The 24,645-nt window shown below is 37.8% G+C and overlaps 1 protein-coding gene across 1 annotated transcript in view; it reads left to right on the plus strand.

Moving 5' to 3' along the window:
• The window catches only part of GADL1 (GAD like acidic amino acid decarboxylase 1), a 330,433-nt gene that overhangs the window by 127,377 nt on the left and 178,411 nt on the right, over positions 1 to 24,645 (plus strand). The window contains exons 4-6 of the mRNA XM_089690797.1: positions 9,509 to 9,599; positions 11,738 to 11,844; positions 18,159 to 18,274. Of these exons, the coding sequence (XP_089546923.1) occupies positions 9,509 to 9,599; positions 11,738 to 11,844; positions 18,159 to 18,274 (314 nt within the window). The remainder of the gene's footprint in view (positions 1 to 9,508; positions 9,600 to 11,737; positions 11,845 to 18,158; positions 18,275 to 24,645) is intronic.

Consider the following 24,645-nt stretch of genomic DNA (forward strand, 5'->3'; position numbering starts at 1 on the left):
ATATGACCAAACCACTAAGCAAGGTCATATATAGCATGTGTCCTTTAGGTGGACTATGGTGGGTTGGTTGTGCTGTCCAGTGGATCTGGGTCTCCTTCACTGTCCTAGTCATCCTTCTCCATCCGATCAATGCCAAAAAAGATGACCAAAACATAGTTCTTTATCCTTACAAAACATTTATTAATAAAATATGCAGTATTCCACTCACATGTAAGAGGTGAATAAGCGCTTTGTACAAAGTATCTACCAAAGAGTACCGCTATTGGTATATGTTTAGCAATCATTCATCCGCAGCCAGCTGAAACCTCTCTGCTACCTTCCCAGGGGCTTTGACGCCACGATGCTCGGAAGGTAGCAGAGAGAGGTTTCAGCTAACTTTTTTCTCAAAGGCAAGACAAACTGCCATTATGAAGCAGCCTTCTTCTTCCTAGCTGTTATCAGATCAGCTGCAGCAGGAGTGAAGGGGTGCAGATCAGGCATGTACTTAGTTCTATAGGGGACAGAACAGTAAAACAAATATAAAGCTATATTTACTGGAACACACTTGCATGGAATTCTTCAGACTTTCAAAAAGTTTTTGTCGGGATGTTGTAGCAGGCACCAGGGGCGGACTGACAACTCATGGGGCCCCCGGGCAATAGGGGATCATGGGGCCCCTGTGTCCTTGCCCAAACTCAAAAAAGCCTATGAAAAAGGTACCAGGGGCATCTCATGGGGCCCCTGACTGACCCCGGGCCCTCGGGCAGTGCCCGAGTTTCCAAATGGTCAGTCCGCCTCTGGCAGGCACATAGGCGTACAAAGTGAAAACAATAAAAACATCTACAACCTTTACGCAGGCATGTTAGGCCCCCTGAACCAGTTTAAGTGCCAGTCGTGAGGGGCCGTGGGGGGCGTGTTTTGCACAGACTTTGAATGGACTCCCATGCCTGTGACACTCAGGGAAGAAGTCCCTGCACTTCATCCAAAAACGCAGCCCGCGCGGGAACCTCAGTTCCCAGTACGGTTGGGTTTTCCAGTGCGGGCGGCATGCCATTAGAACTAATGGCACCTGCCCATGGGTCCGCATTTCTCTGTGCGGGTGGTGCTTTTTCGTGCAGATCCGCAGCGGCACCACCCGCACAGATGTGAACCTAGCCTAAATCAAACTTTTCATGTTTATCTGAAGCTTACCTTTAAACCTGATTGATACTTGTATATGCGTGCATTATTAATTGTAAACACTTATATATACCCAGTGAAGTGACTAGCCTCGGGTGATGCCCAGAGATGAAACAAATGCTCCTACATGAGTTGCACCTGTTTATCTTTAGCGTTTTTTTTTTTGTAGATCATTCTAAAAACACACAGGGCAAAGGCTTTTTTTCTCAGCTCTAGCAGCAGGGTGCAGGGATCTAACATCACACAGACTGCAGAGTCAGAGCAGAGTTCCCTGATGTCTTTTAGCTGATTGGAGGGAAGGGACATGCCCCCCCTACACAGGCTTAAAGGCTTGTAGAAAAAAAAATACAGAGATAAAGCTACCAGTCACCTACTGTGTGCTGGAGGGGGAAGGTCATATCCTGGGAAGCTGTTGTGTTGGGAAAAACTGTCAGATGGAACTCATGCAGATAGCAGAGAGAGAAGAGATCAGAGAGGGGCCACACTCAGTACTTAGGATTCAGGCTAGTACACACTATAATGGGATGGGCTTGTTCATTCTTAATGTCTGAGAGTTATAACCACTTTAAAGCTGCATTGTCAGAATTTGCTTGTCAGTGGCTGCAAGGTCTGCTTTCATAAGAAGCTAAAATATTGAGCACATTCTCTTCATATGCAGTTTCCAGCTCCCAGAAAAAAAAAGCAGTAAAATGGAATCTTTGTTTTTATTTTTCTTGCCAGTGAATTGGTGCATAAACCCTTAGACTGCATGTCATTTACAATTTGGCTAATAAAGAACTCTGACTCCTTTGTGGACAGTCTGAGTGATGTAGATGAAAGTTAATTTAAGAAGCATAGCTTTTTACATGACAAGGTTAATTGGAAACAGACTGTGTTTATATCTGAATACTTTCAATCATCTGAATCTTAACCAGCTATTTTAAAATACTCAAGAACATAATGTGTATTTATGTGCACTCTGCCAAATCTAAGTCTTAGGTTTCTGACATTTATTCTGGCATACCTTTAACTAATCACAATTGTTAGTCACACAGTGAACTGCCCAGTACATGATTTAATTTAAGAGCACAGCCAAAGCATAAGTATTAAAAGGGAATCCTACAAAATGTAGGTACTCCAAACAGCAGACCTGTTGCTGATACAAGATTTTTATTTATTTATTTACATATTTTCTTTATTATTATATTCAGATAATATTAACCATATGACCTCCAGAAGACTTACCCCCCTTCCTGACCAGGCCATTTTTTACGATACGGCACTGCGTTACTTTAGTTATGCAATGCCTCACCCAAATTCAATTTATGTCCTTTTTTCCCACAAATAGAGCTTTCTTTTGGTGGTATTTGATCACTTCTGCAGTTTTTTATTTGTTTGCGCTATAAACAAAAAAAGACCAACAATTTTGAAAAAAAAAATATATTCTTGACTTTTTGCGATAAAACAAATTCAATTAAAAAAATAAAAAAATCAAATTTCTTCATAAATTTAGGCCGAAATGTATTCTGTTACATGTCTTTGCTAAAAACAAATCCCAGTAAGTGTATATTAAGTGGTTTATGTGAACGTTATAGCGTCTATAAATGCCGATAAATATGCTGAAATTTTTATTTTAGTTTTTAGAAATAATGGTGGTATTCAGCAACATATAGCGGGACTGTGGGACTTCGGTGGGCATTCTGACATGGGGGGGACTGACTAACTGCCACTGATATCTCTAGTGACACTAATAAAAAGCACTGAAACTGTACTAATGACACTGGGCAGGAAGGGGTAAACATCTGGGGCGATTAAAGGGTTAAATGCGTGCTGTGTGTGTTTTACTATGTGTGCTATGTTGTGTTTTACTTGGGAGACATGCTGTGCAGAGAGACACAAAGCAACATGTCCATGCTGACAGGAGAGAGATCTGTGTTGTTTACACACAGATCTCTCACTTCTCAACCCTGCTGATGATTACCAAGTCCCGACCGAGAATTGCCAGCCAGGACCCAGTGATTGACATATCCAGCAGCCAATAGTGGAGCGGGTAGGGTGGAGTGTGCACCCCTACCTGGAAATACAAAATCACATATTTATTTATGTGATCTTGTGCAGCAGCGCCCCCCTGTAGCAATATATCTGCTATGGGGTGGCTCTTAAGTGGTCAAACATGCTATAATATATATATATATATATATATATATATATATATATACATTCCAGCAGATGGGGAGCACTATACTGATTTCAAAAAGATTTCTGAAAGTTGGTTTACTATTAAGCCTTTTCAGTGACTTTGCTTACAAGATCCCAATTTAGTGATGTAAGCATAGCTGGTTGACTTGGTAGACACCCTCCATATCTCTCATCTGTAGGAGCAATCAACAAGTGTGGACCTAGTGTGGGGCTTTATAATCAGAATGCTAAGCCTAATCTCCAGAGAAATGAAAAAAGTTGCATTAAATGTTTATTTTTAAAATTAAGATTTTATACAAGTAGTGAAAAAGAATATGATCATTTTATAGATTGTAACCTTAACAAAAAATCAATATGAGCACATCCATTATAGTTTTATTTGAAATATAACTCTTCCTCCTTTAGTGTAGCCTAGATATTAACATGCCTACCCTTTCCTTGCAAGAAAAGGATTGCATTCGGGTCCTGTGCCTATTGTACATGTGCACTGTGGCCCAATTCATTCCTTTCACTAAAAATAAAGTTGTGCTTTTATACTGTACATGTTTGCACATACAGTCTTTCACATTATACATTAAAGGGGATCTATTATCTATTATGTAAGTGTGAAAGTGATCAGATTTGTGTAAATGAGATTTTTTTTGAATGGACATGGGTTAAATGTTTATTGATGAATTCCAATCTTGTCTCTGTTCAGGGCTTTAAATCAAAACTTATTTTACATGTGTTTTAGATATAGTAGGAGATGTGGGATTGTTTGTTGAGTTGTAAAAAGGAAAAAGAGAAATGAAAGAATACTATACAATGTTGGTATCCCATCTTTATCTGGGCAGTTGTTTATAACTGGAAATATGTATCCCCATTTCTCTGACACATACCAGTGCCCCCCTCACCAAGTTGGAAGTCACTTGCTGCTCCCATCCCTAGTTCTGCAGTAAACTATGTCTATTAATTTCTCAGTTTGCCTTTCCTGACACACCTATACCCTGCAAATTTTGCTGCTATGTCACACTCCAATGTATCTTACAGTGTACCTGGAAATGACATTGGGTCTCAATTACAGGTTCTGCAACTCATTGTTTCTAAAGATATCACTCTTCCCCATACTTGATTCAGGAATGTAGTGTCCCTGGAAATCACTTCCACTCATACCTGCTTCAGTAATTTCCCTGAAAATATCACAGCTTCCCCCTGAGCTTAGCATCAATGCAAATCGCCATGTAGGTGAGGAGGCGTGGTAATGACTTGGAGCTTGAAACATCAAAAACAGGTCAAAAGTGTTATATTAATCAGGGTCATCAATCATATATATGGATATGTAGAAAATACCTCTGAGAATTCTTTTTATTTTTTAATGAAATACTGTAAGCAGATATGCTATGGACAGCATACACGATCTGTTTAACCTGTTAAAATAAAATGTAATTCTGTTTTAATGTGTGATAACTGCACAATAATGTATATATTATATAGGATCTGTTCTACTTCTGCAATTTAAGCACTGAAAGTGTGATCTCTATAACTGATCCAGTTGTGGTGGGATAACTTAACCTAAAGTCTCAGTAGCTTGGCAGACAGTGACTCAATCCAAATTAAATTGTAGAAAGCTTTAAACCAAATTTGTACAGATCATAACAGATGAACAGGCATACCCCGGTTTACAAATTTAATTCATTCTGCGGGACTTTTCGTATAGCGAAAAATTTGTAAACCGAAACGCTGTTTCCCATAGGAATGCATTGAAAAGCATTCCTATGGGAATTCCTTTCAATGCATTCCTGAGGTCAGAAAAAAGTAAATGCTACTAAAATACTGCATGAGTTATTTTATCAAGTCATGCAGTATTTTAGTAGTGACAACCATGTGTTAATGTTTCAGCTGTCAGCGGGGTTCCCCACTGACAGCTGATTGTAAAATAATTGCCGGAAATTAAAAAAATAAATAAATAGTGTGGGTTCCCCCCTCCCATCCATACCAAGCCTTTCGGGTCTGGTATGGATTTTGAAGAGATCTTACACGCCAAAATTAAAAAAGAAAACCGTGTGGGGGTCCCCCCCAAAATCCATACCAGACCATACCAAAATCCATACCTTTATCTGAGCATGCAGCCTGGCAGGTCAGGAAAGGGGGGGGGACAAGTGAGCGTCCCCCCCCCTCTCCTGAACCATACCAGGCCACATGCCCTCAACATGGGGGGTGCTTTGGGGCAGGTGGGGCTCCACCCAAAGCACCTTGTCCCCATGTTAATGGCATGTGGCCTGGTATGGTTTAACAAGGGGGCCCCCAGATTCCACCCCCCCAGGTGAATGAGTATGGCGTACATGGTCCCGATACTCATTCACAAAAACAAAAAGTGCTGTATGAAAAAAGACAGGACACGGTCTTTGACAAGTCTTTTATTAAAAGAAAAAACTAAAAGAATGTCCCCCGCAGTAGATCCAACATCAATCACGATGCCTGCCGCCGCCACCAAACTGAAAAAAATAATTTAAAAAAAAGGCTCTGCTTCCAACGATGGCTCCTGCCGTCTGCCTGCTCCGGTGGTTTGACAGTTCTTAATTCGGTTAGAAGCTTGTTGGCTACCATTCACAGTTGCACCAGATTTGGAGTGTACCAGTTTTAGTAAATTTCCCCCATAGTGTGTGGGCTACATCTCCTAGGTATGCGACAAAATATTAAAAGGCGAACAACAACAATACATGTGTAGTTCTATACAGTTCTATTATACTTGTCCTATCTCAAAAAAGCCTATAGACAGCTCTGACAGTATACATTAGTGGAACAAGCACCAGGGCCAGGACAAGGGGTGAGCTGGAAGGCCGGCTGCCCTGGGTGCAATGGTTTTCTGTAGGGATTGGGGGACTTTTCTTCTATTACAAGGCTGACAGGTAGTGACAATGGCATCACTACACCTGTCAGCCCACCACTGGGAGCAGTGAGGAGAGAGCCGGGATGTGGTGTGGGCTGTATTCTCACTCCCCCTCCTTGCTTACAGTGCAGCACTCCTGTATTAACAAGCAGGTGGCAGTGTTCACAGACACACAGGAGCTGCACTAGCAGGAAAGAGGAGGGGGAGACAGAACACAGCTCACACTGCCAAGTAAAGAAGTGTCCAAAGGAAATCCGGGAGTGGAGGAGAGAGCATGTACTCAGTGTTAAAACTGAGCTGCACAGTAATTTTGACAAGCGAGAGACTGTTAGGTGTTGGATCACCTAAGCTTGTACATCATGAATGGGGGGTGCAGTTTGGCATCTTTGCCCTGGGTGCTGAATGACCTTGTCCTGGCACTGACAGGCACTCAGTAAAATTGGCTATATTAATTCTGGAAAGCAGCACACTTCCTTTGTGGTTTATCCTGTAATAAATTTCCTTGTAGAATCAGTTTAGAAGGGATAATGATCACTGTATAATGCAGATAACTGCTAGAATAATATATCTACAAATCTACAGTATATATGTATTTTTATCACACAACGTATGAAACAGCAATCATGTAAAACACAAAACATCTGATTGACATTATTATTATTATACAGGATTTATATAGCGCCAACAGTTTGCTCAGCGCTTTACATTATGGTGGGAGACAGTACAGTCACAATACAATTCAATACAAGAGGGATTTCAGGGCCCTGCTCCTTGGAGCTTACAATCTAGGAGGGAGGGGATAGTGGTACAAAAGGTAATAACTGTGGGGGATGGAGTGGTTGGAAGAGTAGAGGATTCCATTATTAGCTGAGGGCGGGGTAGGCTTCCCTGAAGAGATAGGTTTTCAGAGTGCGCCTAAAAGTGAGCAGAGTAGGCGAGAGTCTGATAGATTGGGGTAGGGGGTTCCAGATGATGGGGGAAGCCCTGGAGAAGTCCTGTAGATGAGCATGGGAGGAGGAGACAAGGGAGCTAGAGAGTAGGAGGACTTGTGAGGAGCGGAGAGTACGGTTTGGGTGATATTTGGTGACAAGATCGGTGATGTACTTTGGGGCAGGGTTATGAACGGCTTTATATTTCGGTATATAACTCTCTGTTTGGTTATTGCATAATCACTATGTAAGAAAATGCATACATGCTTTCTTATTTCTTTAAGCCTAGGTTCACATATATGTGGTGCGGTATATTGCATGTGATTCACACAGGAACCGCACCACATTCCTGTGCAAATCACATGCGATTTGTGTGTGGTGCAATTGGAGCCATACATTTTGTATGGCTCTAATCGCACCGTACCCGCACCAAAAATGCGCAGAACCCTTTTTTTGGTCCGTACTAGAATCGGATCACATAGGTATTCACACCTATGCGATCCGATTCTGCACATTGTACCGCGTTTTGCAGAGCACTTTCAGGGTATTGTTAAATTAACATACACACCCGCAGTGGTTTGCATGAACGGGGTGCGATTCTGATGCGGTGCGGAATTCGCACTGAAAACGCTGCAAATTCCACACCGCATCAGTGTGAACCAGGGCTTAATGCCTAATCTAGCCACTCATATTACAGTCTGTTTAAACTACACTTATACAATTTCCTATATTCACCAACACATGAAGTTCATACAAAAAGTATGGATATGCAGAGTGCAGGGAGAGAAAACATGTACATAGTAAGAGAAAAACAGGAAAACCACATATTTGTAACAAAAAAATATGCAGTCCTGTTTCGCTTAAAGTACTCTACAAAGCTAAGTATTCATTTGTGAGTGTTAAGTGCTACTGTAACCAAACAATCCATTTATTCTATATCCAAGCAGGCCCATGCACTACATATCTGTTGGTAGATCTAAGGAGATTGTGCAATCAGATTGTAATCTGTGTTGTTAAATTTGTACCATAATAATAGAATTATGTGATAACTGGTTTTTAACCATTTTGCTGCCACCAAAGTATGTCATATGTCAGGAACAGTGGGAGTTGGGGCACACACACTGTAAATGTCACAAACCGACTGCAGTCTTTTAGATGGCAAAAAATGGACTGCTTCCACAGGCACCCATAATCTGTTTCCCCGCTGTTTTTTTTGGGCTCTGCTATCTTGTCTGCTGTCCTGGGACCAACATAGCAGGTATTGCTAGGTAGAGGGGAGGGAGGCCAATGAACACTCATTCACTGATCTCTCCTAGCTAGTCATGATTGCGGCACAGCGCTCTGAATGGATAGCACACTCAATGCAGAGGGCACTTTGAATGTGTTGGTAATGTCATCAACTGCTACAACTGTAAATATATCCTAAATTGTGCAATTTTAGAAGATATTTGCTGTACCTACAGGTAATCCTTATTATAAGCTTACCTGTGAGCTAAACTGAAAAGGCAGAGTTTACTACCACTTAAGTGAAAAAAAATGCAAAAGGAATAAAGTTTCTCCCAAGCACTTAAAAAACCCACACAAAACATTCTGACTACCCTAACATGCATAAATACATATGTAAAAACATACCCTGGGTGACCCAGCGTGTGAAAATGTTGACTGTGCTACACATGTTACATATCACCACACACAGCAGAGTGAGAGAAATAATTCTAGGATCATTATATATGGTTAACTTAAAGCTGATATCCTGTAAGAGCTATAAAAGCCTTGTCAATGGAAATTTTTTTGTGCCGTAGTTTGTCACCATTTCAAGGGCACATGCAATTTTATGTCTTGACATGTTGGTTTTCTATTTACTCTATGTAACATCATCATTTATATATCACCAAAAATTTAATAATATTTGCATTTGTGTGCACTGAAATTAATTTTATTGTATTTCATACTGTAACTTTTCACTAACATCATGTGACAAAAAAAAGGAGTTACTACCATTTTATATTTCAAGGACTCTGCTTTCAGAAAATATATACCGTTTGAGGGCTTTAACTAATCTTTAGGTTATGATTATTTAACATGCTTGTAAAAAAAGCAAAAACAATGCAATTGAGATACTTTATTAAATCAGTACAGAATGTTCACCTAGCAAAGTGAATGTTACTATTTTAGATAACTAAGTAAAGCTGTGTTCAGTTTGAATATCTAGTCATATGTGTAAATCAGTAAAAACAGTAGAAACAGGATTCCTTCACTAAATAAACCTCACACGTTTTTACATTAACAATTGCTGAAGATTTGTTTATCAAAATGTTATGTCCAGATATTATTAATGGCTCACTAGGGAATCATATATGTGTCTTTTTCCAAGGTCATCCAAGATTTTTCAATCAATTGTACGCTGGAATGGATCATTATGCCTTGGCAGCAAGGTTTATTACAGAAGCTTTGAACCCAAGTGTGTAAGTTACATTTCATTTATTAGCAAACACATTGCATTTGGAGATGATTCATTAAGGAGTGGGATGTGTTCACTTAGCAAAGTGAATGTTCACTTCTGGAATATAGCGAAGTTGTATTCTCTTCAATCATCCAATCTTGTGCAAGGAAAATGAAAAAAAAAAACAAAAAACCAAGAGTTCTGCTAGCACACGATTGGATGATTGAAGAGAACATAGCTTTATCTTATTTTCTAAGATCTATAGACATTCACTTTGCTGTTCCATTCAACCGGTGCTAAACATATTTTACCTAGAGCTCATGGTCCATTAATATAATTAGCAAGAAGTAGTTGTATTAAAAAAGCAATAAGTAAAGCAGTTCTAGCTTATTTGACACCCAAGGCAGATCTCCTTGGTCTGTGTAGCACAATTATGTAACGATCAGTAAATTAAATAAAAAAAATAATAATTTTCATAGAATTCCCTTACCTAGGTGGTCAATGGAGAAGGGCCCCTTACATTGGTAATTAGCTGGAAAGATTTCCCCTTACATTTATGGTCAGTGGCAGAAGGACCTCCTTACACTGGTGATCAGTGAAAGGAATAATTCCCTTTAAATTGATGGGCAGTGGAGAAGGCCCACCTTATACTGGTAGTCAGTAGAAAAAAGTTTCACCTTATATGATGGCTATATACCCCTGACATTGGCAACCAGTGGAAAGAATACCCCATTACACTGGAAGTTGATGAGAAAAATGCTGCTTACATTGGAGGTCAATGAAATGAATACTACCCTTATAGACAGCTAAAAAAAATTGTACCAATGCTTATTTACCTAAGAAACTAGAGAGAGAAGAGGACCTGCTGGTTCCATTTTATTGGCTTTGTTGTGTGAGGGAAGGTGGTCAATCCACAATTGCTCATTGCTCAAGAAATTCTAGCAGTCTCTGAAGGAAACCAAAGGTTTAACACATGAATGAGAAAGGCTTTATTATTAGATGTACAATTTTTTTACTGCTCCCTGATATTTTTATAACTGAAAGGATTTTTAGTGTAAAGTGCCCCTCCATGGGACTATGCTTGGGGACTCACTTGTTTAAAGCCTAGTACACCCAATGAGAAAATCGCAAGAAAAAACTCAGTTGGAGCAATCGTCCGATAATCTATTTGCTACTACACAGCTTTCAAGAGTCAATCACAACAGTTCATGTGAAAATATCAGAGGGGACAAGCACGAAAATTGATATCGGAAGATAACAGAACAAATAATTTTCGTGTACTTTCCTATATTTAGTATAGTATTTGTATGAAAAAGGATAAATATAAGTATGAATCTTTAGCTATTTAGTGGTGGGACTGTAAATTTCAGGACATTTGAAACATATTTCAGTCTTCATATGTTTATTGGTAACATGTAGATAACATAAAGAAGTTCAACACTGCAGGGAAAAAAAATAAAAGTCAGCTACAAATCTTGTAGCTGCTGACTTTTAATAACAACACACTTACCTGTCCCGGGATCCAGCACCATCCTCACCCTGGCTAGCACATAACTAGTCTTTGGGTTCCCGGCACCAGCATCCTAACTGTGGACAGCTGGCTTTGCTGCTTGTGGCTTCACAGCGGGCTGCCCACTGCGCATGTACAAGCAGCACTGCACTTTGTGAATGATCCCGCAATCTTCTGGGACCTGGGACCTGTGATGTGTCCCAGAGTACTGTCGGGGGGTTGTACTTCCGCTCGGATCTCTTAGGCCTAGGCAAACTAGATGGGTCAAAACTAGGTACCTGCCACACTCCCCAATGACACGCCAAATGTGGCAGAGGAGGTGGGAGGACTTAAAGCAGAACTTCTCCTTTTGGGTGAAGTTCAACTTTAATTATCATATTACATTTTACATTTTCCTGGTAAGTTAAATGGAACATTTCAACCCTTAGTATTGTTCAGTATCTTTTCTGCAAAAGACTTCCCCTGTTATAAATAAACTTTCTTTTGGAATTAAAAAAACACTAAATAATTATTACTATTACTTTATCATTTTCTCAGTGAATTTATTATTTACAATGAAAGTTACACATTATAGCACCTATATTTAAATTACAATGAGTTTATTAGATTTCCTCACTTCATTTTGTTTGTTTCTTGTGTGTTTTTTCTAGATATACTTATGAAGTATCCCCTGTTTTTATTCTAATTGAGGAGGCTGTTTTGTTAAAAATGTCAGAATTTCTTGGCTGGAAAGCTGCTGATGGTATATTTAGCCCGGGTAAGTTTACCTTACATTTTTGTTATTTAAAGCCCAAGTCACTCCAGTTTTGTTTCTGGAAAGAGTTAGAATCTCTGTTTGGTTTTATTGCCATCTGTATCTCTATTGAAAAGATTTCTCCTCACTTTTAGTCAAGACAGGAACTGATGGAAAACCCTCCAATGGGCACTTTTAGTTTGTTGAAGGGTTGTAAAGTCTAAAAATGCTCTTGGCTGTGCCTTCTTAGACTTGCACAGGAAATCAGGAAAAGTCTCTCTACTGGGGTCACAGACGGAAATACATACCTGGCTGGAATTGTAATCTCTTTTTTTTTCTTCTATCCAATACAAAGAAAAATTCTAGATTTGTTTTTAAAATGAAATATGAACTCGGTTGTATAAAGAATTTGTCCAAGGAGTTTGGTATAACTAGTAGCAGTTAGTCACATTAATTCCTTAATTGAACTTCTTCAATTTAACATGACTAATACTAGATATACCAAGAACTGCATTAAAATATCCCTAATATAAATGCATGTGGAGCATTCTAAATACTTTTCTCTCTTTTTTTTTTATAAGTGATCACATAATCTCTGTTTTAAGCAGCTTGGAGAGGTGGGGGTAGAGAAACAGCAGTACACTAATCTTCCCAGTAAATACCTATGGAGGGAGAGGTATGTCAGCACAAGTCTGACCATTAGAGAACAGGAAGGCAGTTCTCCCAGCACAGCCAGAAAACTAACCACACTGGGTTGGATATGCTCTCATGCCTGGTGTGGTCAGCTTGAAATAAGAAAACGGGGGGGGGGGGGGGGGGGCTGGCAGGATCACCAGGAATTTCATGCAAAGGAAGCAATACAAAGAGAACATGATACTTTTTAACATAAGTACATGGTACAACAGAAACGTATCAGGAATATGACATGTTGGGGTAACATACACTTTAACAGACATATGTCCAAAAATTGCTATCCAATCAATCCCAGTAATACTGTATGGTATTCATGGATCCCACTGTGGACTTCCCCTAAATACTTTTTCAAGAAGCCTCTGTGTAGCCTAGGACAGTTAAATTCTGTGGGTACCCTTGGCACTACCGCTCTACTAACAAAGGAGGCCTGTGCAGCGTATAGTGTGCACAGTTTTTCTGCTATAATATCTTCTGCAGACATGTATAAATGTAGACTTGTAGACATACAAAAAAAAACCACATAATGTGTTTTGTGCACACTCACAAACACACACACACACACATATTATTTGTAATATTTAAGTAATTGGTTTTGTACCAACAAAACTGGCTTTCTGCTCAGTTTGATTCCTTTTTTTATATTATTTTCTGTTTTTCCCATAAATCCTTTTTTAATTGCCTCTGTTGAAGTAGTCAAACCTTGTGTAGGACTCCTGTAGTGTTGGCTCAAAGATCTGTCAAATAAATAACAATCTAAAATAGATTAGACTATTCTACATGTCCATATGTTTGCTATTTGGTTTATTCCCAGGAACATAAAGCTTTTGTGCATTTTTTAAAATGTTCAGTGCAATTATTTCAATAAGGGGGGAGCACAACTCTCACTGTGTTACTTATCTCTGTCTTTCGGTCAAGCAAAGTAAAAAAAAATTCTACATATAAGTTTTAAGCATAGTAAAGCGTACTATATACAAAAATCACATTATAATGAGTTTATTTATAGTTAGTAGAAGATAAAAACAAGATGGTAGGCTTCAAATCATGGAATGGGCAGCACAGTCTCCAGATGTAAACCCCATTGAGCTGGTTTGGGATGAACTGGACGAAAAGGTGAAAGCAAAGCAATCTACAAGTGCAACAGATTTGTGGGAACTTCTGCAACAGTGTTAGGAAGAACTTTCTGAACAATATTTGATTTCCATTGTGGAAAGAGTGTGTTCTGCTGTTATATCTGCAAAGGGTTGCTACTTTGAAATAAAAAATTTAGATTACATTTTGTTACAAAAAACAAATTCCATTATTATTTTTTTATCTTCAATTGTTTATTTATCCTATGCTTAATTTTCAGAGTACATTAAGACATTAAACTGTGAAAATTTCAATAAAAATTGGAAAAATTAGGCTGTTTTTAAAACTTTTGACCGGTAGTGTATCTATAATCCAAAAGAAAAGGTAGCACTCATTGCTTGAAAGGTGAACACTCACTGATAAACTGATATACTGTATTTTAATGTTTCAATGAGGCTTGTCTTCCTCAAGACAACAGTGGACTCAAAACAGAACAACATATATCCCTTAAAACACCTATCATCACCACCCACATGTGATGACATCATCAAGTGATATCATGAAGTGCAAATGTCAAATTTGAAGCTAAAAACGTTGTGAGCAATTATCCAAAATAGAAAGCACGAAAGAAAAGCAACAAAGTGATACATACAAAATAGGCATAAGTTAAGAATGAAGCTAAACCTGGATCCGCTTGTTGTCAGATGAGCTTGTGCCTCATCAAAATGTTGAAATAAACCTCGCTGAGTGTTCACCTTTCAAAGCCAGCGTGTGCCACCCACCTTATTTTTCAGATATGTGTGCAGTGGCAACCACTGGAATTTATATATATATATATATATATATATATATATCCCCCTTAAAAGTTTGCTTGTTTTATTGTCATGTGAAATTAATTGCAGAATTGTTGTTCTCTTAAATGTATATCCCGGAAATAAATCAAATTAATGTCAATAAAAAAGTACAAATAACTGAATATATTAGGATTCTATAAAGTAGAGCTATAGACAAAACTTTTTTTTTTCATTTTGAATAGAGCGAGGGAGGGCTATAACCCCCTATCAGATTTGTTTTGCCATCTGTGTCCCATTGGAGAGATTTACCTTCACTTCCTGTCCCATTGCCAAAACAGGAAGTGAGAGGGAATCACTAGAGCCCCAATTTCACTTTTCACTTTCAATGATAATGGTAAACAAGACAAATAGAGAGGGTGAATCTCCTTAATGGTGACACTGATGTTAATAAAAAACCCTAATGGGTGTTCTCATCTATCTCCCCTCTGTAAAAAAAAAAAAAAATAGTTTTGCCTTTAGCTATACTGTAATTTCTGCAAATCGCAGTACTGACTAAATGCTGATCCCCTCTGTGTATTCAGTATGTAGAATATATATATATATATATATATATATATATATACACACACACACATATACACACAGGTATCTGGAAGGTCCAACGTTTGTGTCAAGACCTACACAAGGGGTCTCCAAAGTTTTAAACAAACGGACAGTTAACTGTCTGTCAGACTGTTGGGAGCCAGACAGTGACCAGTAGTTCTAAAACAATTCCCTGACTTTGAAAGTAAAAGTTAAAAATTGTCTGCTATTAGTGGTCAGTGGGAGTTATAAATGCCATGGCATAGTGACTAGTAGGAAAAATGCCCAGGCATCAACAGAAGAAATAAATGCCCTGGGGTCAGTTGTTAGTGAAAGTAATAAATGCCCTGGCATTAATAGAAATAATAAATGCCCCAGTATCACAGGTCAGTAAAAGATAGTGCCATATCATTGGTGGTCAAATATAGTGTCATATTATTGGTGGTCAATGGGAGTAATGAAGTGTCATTATTGGTGGTAAGTGGGATGAGTGTAGCCCTAATACTGGTGGTTAGTGGAAGGATTGTATCCCCATCACTGGTGGTCAGTGGGAAAAATATAGCCCCATCATTGGTGGTCAGGGGAAGAATCACTGTACTGTGAGGACCGAAACCCCCATCATTGGTAGTCAACAATGGGAGGAATATAGCTCAATTATGATTAGTCAGTGGGCGAAGTAAGGCTATTACTGGTGGTGACATCATTTATGGGTCCATAGAAGTACCACTGGGCAGGATATCACTCTGCCTGATTATCACCCCATCCATGGGAACTGAAGACCTAACTTCAGAGTTGGTGGTCCCATGTGAGGATGAACATCCGCTTGTGGGAATCTTTACTGTTCCCAACTCCTGGGCCACAAACTTACTCCTTGTTAGTCTGTGGTCCAGGAATTGAACCCAGTGTGAAGAGATATTTGCCTGAGCTGGTTGTAGAGCCAGGGAAGGAAATGCTGCCACCCAAGAAGAGTAGTCATGTTTGGGTAGAGCAGCTGCATGAGTCAGAGGAAGTGGTAACGGATCTTGTTGCTGCAGTAAAATACAGCCTCATGTGGAAAAGTTAGGAGGGTGAAGTTTTGTGGAAATAAAGCTGGCTCTGGCAACACCTTGTCATGTGACCTAACAAATATTGGGAGTAAGATCAAGCACGGCCTGTGTTAGATCAGCTTTACTGTGGTCAGTAGCTGACTTTAAGCGTCTAATAGACCCTAATGTAACCTTAAGGATGACCTGTCATTTCCACTTTGCTATCACACAGGGGGATAATAGCTCCATATGTGATGGCAATAAAGTTGAGTGAAAAAAAGTTTTAAAAATGTAAAAAAAAGTGTGGTTTCCCCTCTAAAATCAATGCCAGGCCCTTATCCTAGATAAAGGTTTGGTGCAGATTTTTAAGGGGGACCCCATGCAAAAGAAATCATATGGAGCTCCCCAAAAACAATGTCAATTACATCTTTTGGTTGCAGGTTTGTTTACAATTCAAAACAAGCTATGTGTGGGCAGGCCGGTTTCTGGAAGCTGCCCAGCAGCAGAATGTTTGGGCAAGTGTGTGAACTGGCCAAGTATATCCATTTAAATTGCCTCTTTGGTAAGCTGTAAACAGCTCAGGTTCAGACTTTTAGCTTGTAGGCAGTTGACAGGGCTAAGCCATTAAGTCAGAAAAAGTAAGGCCCTAGAAAAAAAAATAAAGGGTAATAGTAATCTTATCATGTGTACTCTTGGACAGAGGTTCTATGTCTAAAAAGGAATACAGATTCACTTTAAAGTTTGTTAAACTGGCAACTTCCATAAAATGCAAGTTTCTCTACCTTCAGAGATCTTAACAAATTTCCATGGACCTAAACCCCAAGAAGCTCAAGTAAGCAAATACTGACACATCTTTTTGATGTTAAGGTTTTGCCCATTCCATCTCCTACATCTTTCTATTGACCAGTGAGGTTGGCTATATAAATAGTAGTTATATAATTTTTATTTCGTATTTTGGTAAAACACAAGAAAGGAAAAAATACAAAAACATAAAAACAATTTAAATTCTAAGAATACCAACTGAGATTCAAACTTGGTTAGGTAAATGTAGTATACTCTCTACATGTTTTGCCCTAACGGGCTTCTTCAGGGAAGATTTTTTGAGAAAATTTCTACCGCCAAGGCAGTCCTGGATGTGAAAGCTCACAGGGCTAGAAGAAAATGATCTAAAAAATCTTAATTGGCCTACACATCCAAAACAATTGTAGAGGATATAATGGGCATCAGACATCATCTGTTAAATGCTTTAGGATATATAGGTATAACCTAACAAAGATCTATTTGACCTATATGTTCACAACCATAAGAAGGGAAACAATGGACATCAAACATCCATCTGTTAAATATTGCAATTCAAGTAGCAAGGAAAATGTAGGGAAAAAGGATTTTAATTGAGGATCAATTTTCAATTCCACCACCAGATATCAGCAAAGGACAAAAGTCCAGATGATATTAGCTCCGTTCAGATCCAATACAGCCTCCAAGATACTCAGTGTGCGAGGACGAAACATGTAGGAAGTATACTACATTTACCTAACCAAGTTTGAATCTCAGTTGGTATTCTTAGAATTGAAATAGTTTTTATGTTTTTGTATTTTTTCCTTTCTTGTGTTTTACCAAAATACTAATAAAAATTATATAACTTTTAATGTATGGTATTCATGTCTATGCACCCTGAAAATTCCATCTTCTCTATTGATTATTTGCAATTTTAAGGGATGTGGTGCAATAATCATATCTGGTCACTCACCAATTCACTGTTTTATGTAAACAGTAGGCTATTAGGAAGCTCTTGGCTTTTCCAACAATTCTTCACATTTGTATGCAAGACTGGTCTAGCTTTTGTGTATCCAGGCACACTTGTTAAGAGGTTTGGAGGCACAACGTTAATCACATCTAGGTGTCCATATTCTATTCATATAACTGGTTTGGTATTTTGTAGGAAATAACGTGTGCACAGCAAGTGTATGGATAGAGTAAACATTTTTAAATTCATTTAAACAGGTCTCCAATGAATAAGTAATTACAAGCTGTAAGATGATGAGGGTTCATCTTTTATGGAAAAATTAAATATGCTAATCCAAATGACAGTGCTTTCTTGCAGTTTAGTTTGTTCTGAACGTGCATATATTGTAAAAGCATTAAAATGTTTTTTTTTGTTTTTTTTTTCCTGTAGGTGGATCAGTCTCAAATATGTATGCTGTAAATATGGCAAGATACAAACACTGTCCTGACATAAAGAAGCATGGACTTTCAAACACTCCACGACTTGTAATGTTTACATCAGAAGAGGTACAGTATTCATTCATTTTAACATGACTGTGACTGGTGTTGTGCATTAACTTATGAGTAACCCTGAATGTGAACACAATCACAGTAAAGCAGTATGCCCCTGCAACGCAGCCTTAGTGGGTACTTAACTCATGGTAAGCATCAGTGAAAACAGTTCTCAATATGAACTAACGTTGTTATAATTACAGAATAACCTTCACGTTTAGATAATCCTGTTAGCATACTACATTTACACATAGTCTTTAGCCAGAAAATCATCTGTTGTGCCCCACTCTAATAGTGGTATCACTTTGCAACTGAGTTTTTGCATTCCCAGATTTCTGGACTAAGTACCATACTTTCAAGATGATGTGTCCTCACTAGGAGCTCCCATGTTTAGTGAGACTCCTCACTGGACAGGTAGATGGCATGTATGCATGGATCATGGTAATGGGGGCTGGACTAAGCCGAAGAAAGTTGGGCCCTTGGTTACAAAGTGAAAGTTGTGAGACACAAAGAAGATCCTTTTCTGGCTACTAAAAGTATTAGCAAATGTTTAAAGAAACATTTTTCCCATTCATAACAAAATGACAGCCTCATTAAAAATGTGACAAGTTCACACCATTGTAATACTGCCAAATTGTGCTGATGGCTGTGTTTACAGTAGACATCAATGGTATCTACAGCCACAGGGATACCTTGCAGTAGAGTTGCAATAGATGCACTTTTTTTTTAAAGCCATACTGTATCATCCATGATCCACTGCTATTGTATTTTTTTTCAATCATTTTAAATATGATGACAGTAAAGACTGTGTATTAAACTCTAACCACCTTCCTGCATGACTAGCATCATCTTTGATAATCATTGAAAAAATACATTTAACTAATGACCTGGAACTTAGAAACTCACAGGCTTGTGAGTTATTGATAACAATAAGGAGGAGAGGGCAAACAGATCACAATAGATCAAATAAAAAGAAAAAAAAAATTGTGTCAAGTGTATAAAGGTAATGACAGCTGCACACAAACAATTTCTGAATACAAAATATACATGACAATACAAAAAAAAGGGTGCACTATCTATTTAAATGTAATAATCAAGCAATCCACATATACATAGAGGAGGAGAAAATCCAGCTAAATAAACTCTCTAAAAATTACTTGCAAATAAATTGTAAGTAATCATAACCCTGTGCAAATCCCAAAAGAAGCTGACAACTAAAGTTGTGTGGTAACGCACTGAGTGGAGCTTGTGGCCAATGACGTTATCACGCATGCCGGTGGAATTTTGATGGTGCCATCTTTTTCTGTTTTTGTATATGTGATTTACTGATTTCCACATGTAAGTGCATAAACAGAATATATTTTATCCTGCCTTTATTGGTTGCACTATGAAGTTCTGTTCTTCCTATTTTATATACTGTAAATACTTACTATTTGTGATGCTGATGTGGAGTAGAAGGGGAACCAGTTTGGCAGGACCATAGAACAAATGTGATGACACATTGGAGCCTCTCAGATTGAAGGGATATCTCATGGTGTATGTCTATGTGTCAGCTGAGCTCATTTGATCTCTATTGCCTGATATCTAATCTTTCAGGAAAGAAGAGTGTGTATCTTGGTGGTGTAGATTTTTTCACAACACAGGCTTCTTTTCGGATTTGCACGGGATTGTGATTACTTACAATTGATTTGCACATCTTTTTTAAAGAATTTATTTCACTTTGGTGGATTTTTTTGGGATTTTTCTTCATCTATGTATATATGGATTACTTGATTGTTATGTTTAAAGAGGTAGCGCACCTTTTTTTTTGTAAGATCACAATAGATCAGTAGATACAAATTCAGGTTGGATCACATTGAAGCTCAAACAAATCAGGGTAGAGTGAATTTTTAAAAACTTTTCTTATCCCTACCCACAATTACATTAAACTGAGCAGATGAACACTTATAGTAAAGACCAATGTATTTTCCTAAAGGATGAAAGATGAAACCTTGAATGTGTGTTTTAATGGGAAGCAGCTCCACGTTTGCTCCAGTTTTCTTAAAATCAGCACCATGTATTTTGAACTGCACATCAATCAACCATCCTCTAATATTTCTTTATCTTCCAAAAACAGTTATTCAGTAAACAATGTTCGATATTATTAGCTTTATGTTTACACTTAAGTCTTTTCTTTAGTTCCATTACTTCTGAATCTTTGATTTTTACTTCATTTGCTTAGTTATTGCAAAAGAACTGAATTAATCTAAGAATATAATCCCAAATGAACATAGATGAGCTAAGACATTGTGATATTTAAAATGAATACAAATGAGAATAAATGTACTTTTATTTCAAGCCAAAATGTATTTGATACAAATTATAGTTTATATATATATATATATATATATATATATATATATATATATTATCAACATGAAAGCATGAATTCACAGATCAGTTTAATGATTAAGATTTAGTTGGATTGAATCCACATGTAGCTACTTTGCCTTGACATTGCAATTTGAATATGCAAATGTATCAAGTAATACCTATATAGGGACATTCAGTATATGGCCAGTTTTTCTTTAATTGTGCATTTGTACAAACAACAAAATAACCAATTAAATATTTAAAGTAGTTTAACCTGTGTTGTACAGAATAAAGAAAAGGTAAGGCTTCTGAGGGGGATGAAGCCACAATAAGACCCCAGATCATACCTTTAGGTTTGTGCACACAGGCTTTAAAAACAAATGCATGTTAAAGCAATTGTAGATGACATATAGAATTGCATGGCATTTTTTACATGTTTAGGTGGAGTTTTAAAGCATTGTCAAAAGCGTTCAGAATGCCTTGCTAAACTGTTGTTGTTTTTTTTTTCTTTCTTTGGATGTAAATTAATTAAAAGGAAAACCTTCCCAAAAAGCTGTATGAGTATCTAAGGTGTGTTTGCCAGCTGTTTGGGACATGTTGATATTAACTTAAATTGAGGCATTTGGCAAGCTTTGCAACTTGCAAATGCCTGCCAAATGTTGCTGGCCAGCTCAAAAATAACACCAAGCACAGCAATGCAAAGGAATTCAGAATTTTACGTGTGTATTAGACCATGCACATTTATGCTACAGACCAGGCATTGTATTTGGAAACAGGTCTTAGTGTGCCAGTCCTTGTCCTTTGTAGGCCACTGGTGTACCGTGAAGTGCTGAATTTGTATTTTCATAGGCATATTTACATCCACACAACTCCACATGCCAATGTGTAGGTTACTTAAACACCAATAATGCAACTGTGGTACGCGTCCTGCCTACCACAGTTGCATTAGTTGGCGTTTAGGTGTGTGTTTATTTATTCTTACCATACTTAGAAGTGCAGAGTTTTTAGGGGCTGCAGCAGCAAACGGTGAAGATGGATCATCATTTTATAATGACTGCCACCTCCATCACACTTTGTTTCATTTCTAAATTAATGGTATACATTAAGGTCTACCTACATCCTACAATTTTTGTGACCAACTCATAGTATAGTATATTAAACCAAAACTGACTATGATGAACCAAAAACCAACCAGGTCAACTATGGACCAGCCCAACTTTTTTCAATATTCTGCATGGGAAATTGAATAGGTGCATGTATGCAGTCATTGGGTTTGACTCTCTAAAAGAATAGATCATTTTCACTTTGTGAATTTTCATTTAACTTAGTGAAATGAATTGAAGCTGTGCTGACTTCAATCATCGAATAATGTGTAAGCAAAATCCTGTTTTTTTACTTTCCTTGCACATGATTGAGTATTCTTTGTACAGTGAAATTTCACTTAGCTTTACCTCATTTATTAAGCTATGTGCAAACTTATGCACATAATGGTATCATGATGCTCACTTCTGGGACCTGCATGACTGGTGAATTTTCTGTGAAATCAGACATATTACAGCACATGTTTGAGGACTTACAAACAACTTCTAGGAGTTTTGACTATGCCCCCTCACCTTCAATATAGCAATCAGCTGTAGATAAAATCACTTTTACATTTTGTATAAGAAATGTAAAGTGAGTAATGAGTGCAAATATTTGACAAATGTTTTAATTATGTCCATATAGAAGGAAAAGAATGATAATAGTAGCTAAGGAAGACCATGTGGTTCTGATATCCTATGTATATTTTGGGAGCCAGCTTGTGTTTTAAAGCTCAACTTATTGATAAAGAGAGGAAGGTTTACGTTGCTGCCTGTATACTTTTGAGAAATTTCCCCTCTTTTCCTGGCCCAATGGAGTTACATACAAAAGTAAACGTCTGGCAGAAATTTTGACAATTCTTATCTTTATCTAAAACTAAAGATAGCTTGAAAGCTCTATTTCAGGGAAAGTGCTCCATACATTTTCCAATACAAACATGTTATCTTTTACCTGCCATATGATTTGTAATTCTGTTCATCCAGTTCTGTGATTCATACTTCAGAGACTTGCTGCACAGCCAATTAGAAAATAACCCCATTTTATGGTCAGCGTTGCAGCTTTATGTGTCACTTACCTGTTTACTAGATAATAAATTCAAAGTGCATATGTAGTAATTCTATAGTCAATGAGAGGGTTGGAAGCAAACAGATGACACAGCAAGCTCAAAAGGTGAAACTAGTAGCTGCCTTTATCCCACGACTGACTTAACAAACCTGAATATTACACATCGTTTGAAATGTGAAACATGTACTACATGCTCAGGACTGGTTCAAGGTGTAGGAAGAAGAGGGGGCCACCTTGTGTACGTTAGAAGTGGAGTGTAAAAGGGGCATGACCTCTAACCTATGATGTCAAAGTAGTTCACAGCTCATAAAGGGATGGGGCACTTTGGCCTTCGAGTGCTAAAGGACCTTGTCTCAGCGCCGTGTATGCCTTTCAACCATGTATTTAGTGGTTTGGCTACATTTTTGCTTCTACACACCAAAGTTAAGCCAAAATCAAGTTTTGGTACACCTGAATGAAGACTCAAAAACATCCAAGTACTAAAACATTTTCATTTGACTCAGTTTACAATTATTTTTCACTACTTCCATTTAGAATATGTACTCCAACATATCAAAAAAGCACAGAGTGGCTCTTCAGAAAGCAAGACTTAGTGAGAGAGATGATAAAACACATACGGTACATCATTACATGTTGAACAGAGCAACTTAAATAATGTAATTTACTTGTAGCTTTAAAATGTGTTTGTTGAACTTTTAGTCTTAATATTGCAATATGCCCAAAATGTATTCATGAAAAAATGTACCACATTCAAAATAAAATATCTGTATGTGGTTTGAAATTTCCTAAAAGGTCATGTTCATACCTTTTTCATAAATCAAGTTCCTTTACCAGAAGCTTGTGTACTGTCCAATTCAATACCTACATTCAGGCACAACATCTGCAAGTCAGTGTTTACTGCCCCTGGCTGTAGGGCAATGTAATAATTCTAGGCATCAAGCAGTAAAGAAGTAAAGTAGCCAATTGTGTCATGGCTACATATTTCCAAATGTATTTATTTTCTTTATAAGGTCTCATGCACACAGGACATCTGCTTTGCTCCTCTGAATGCAAGAACTCCTGGCAGGAGAAAAGCTGCTTAAAAAAGCACCTAAAGCCTCGTATTGCACACTTTTTTAGATGCTTTTAAGCGTATTTGGCCACATCAGAATTTGAGCATTAATGGATTTCATTGGCCAGAATATTAATTTCTTTTGGCCATTGGAATGCATTACCTCACAAACTCACCTAAATCTGTCTAGCATTTAAGAGCATTTAGGTGTGTTTTCAGCTCCTCTCCTGAATGTACTTTTAAGGTTTTTTTCAGCCTGTAATCTCTCCTCTTCTAATATTCTTGTAAACGCCTATGTGTGCATGGACATGTAGGCTACCATAGTGGTGTTTTTACAAGCTACAAAAAAAAAAAAAAAAGGCAAATGTCTGTAAAAGCAGCATTTTTTAAACCTAGTGTGCATGAGGCCTTAATCATTGCTACAGTTGCCAGAGCTATGTAAATATTTGTCCTTTTTTCTGAAGGAGTTTATAGTCTAAAGATCCTTCCATAGTCTAACAGATATGTACCAATTTTATATATGCCAGTTCACCACTCAGGAAATATTTTTCCACTAAAAAGGAACAGCGATAGCCAGTTATCCACCACCATTGCTTGCAATTACAGAAGTAATCATCCAAATAAATAGAAGTATTAAGGATTATTGAGGAAATTAGATGGTTTATGCTCCCAGGGCTTAGAACATGCTTATTATGCTTCTGAAAGTTTTAACATATACACTTTTTTTAAATGCAATGCAAACATCTGGCTTTAAAAAATACTTTTTCAATAGGATGAAAGGATGAAAATTAGGCACCCTGCACATATCTCAACAGCTTTGCTAGCCTTCCTGTGATGG

Source organism: Staurois parvus, unplaced genomic scaffold (assembly GCF_062004578.1).
Source record: "Staurois parvus isolate SC_StPar_1 unplaced genomic scaffold, SC_StPar_1.0 ptg000021l, whole genome shotgun sequence".
Classification (NCBI taxonomy): domain Eukaryota; kingdom Metazoa; phylum Chordata; class Amphibia; order Anura; family Ranidae; genus Staurois; species Staurois parvus.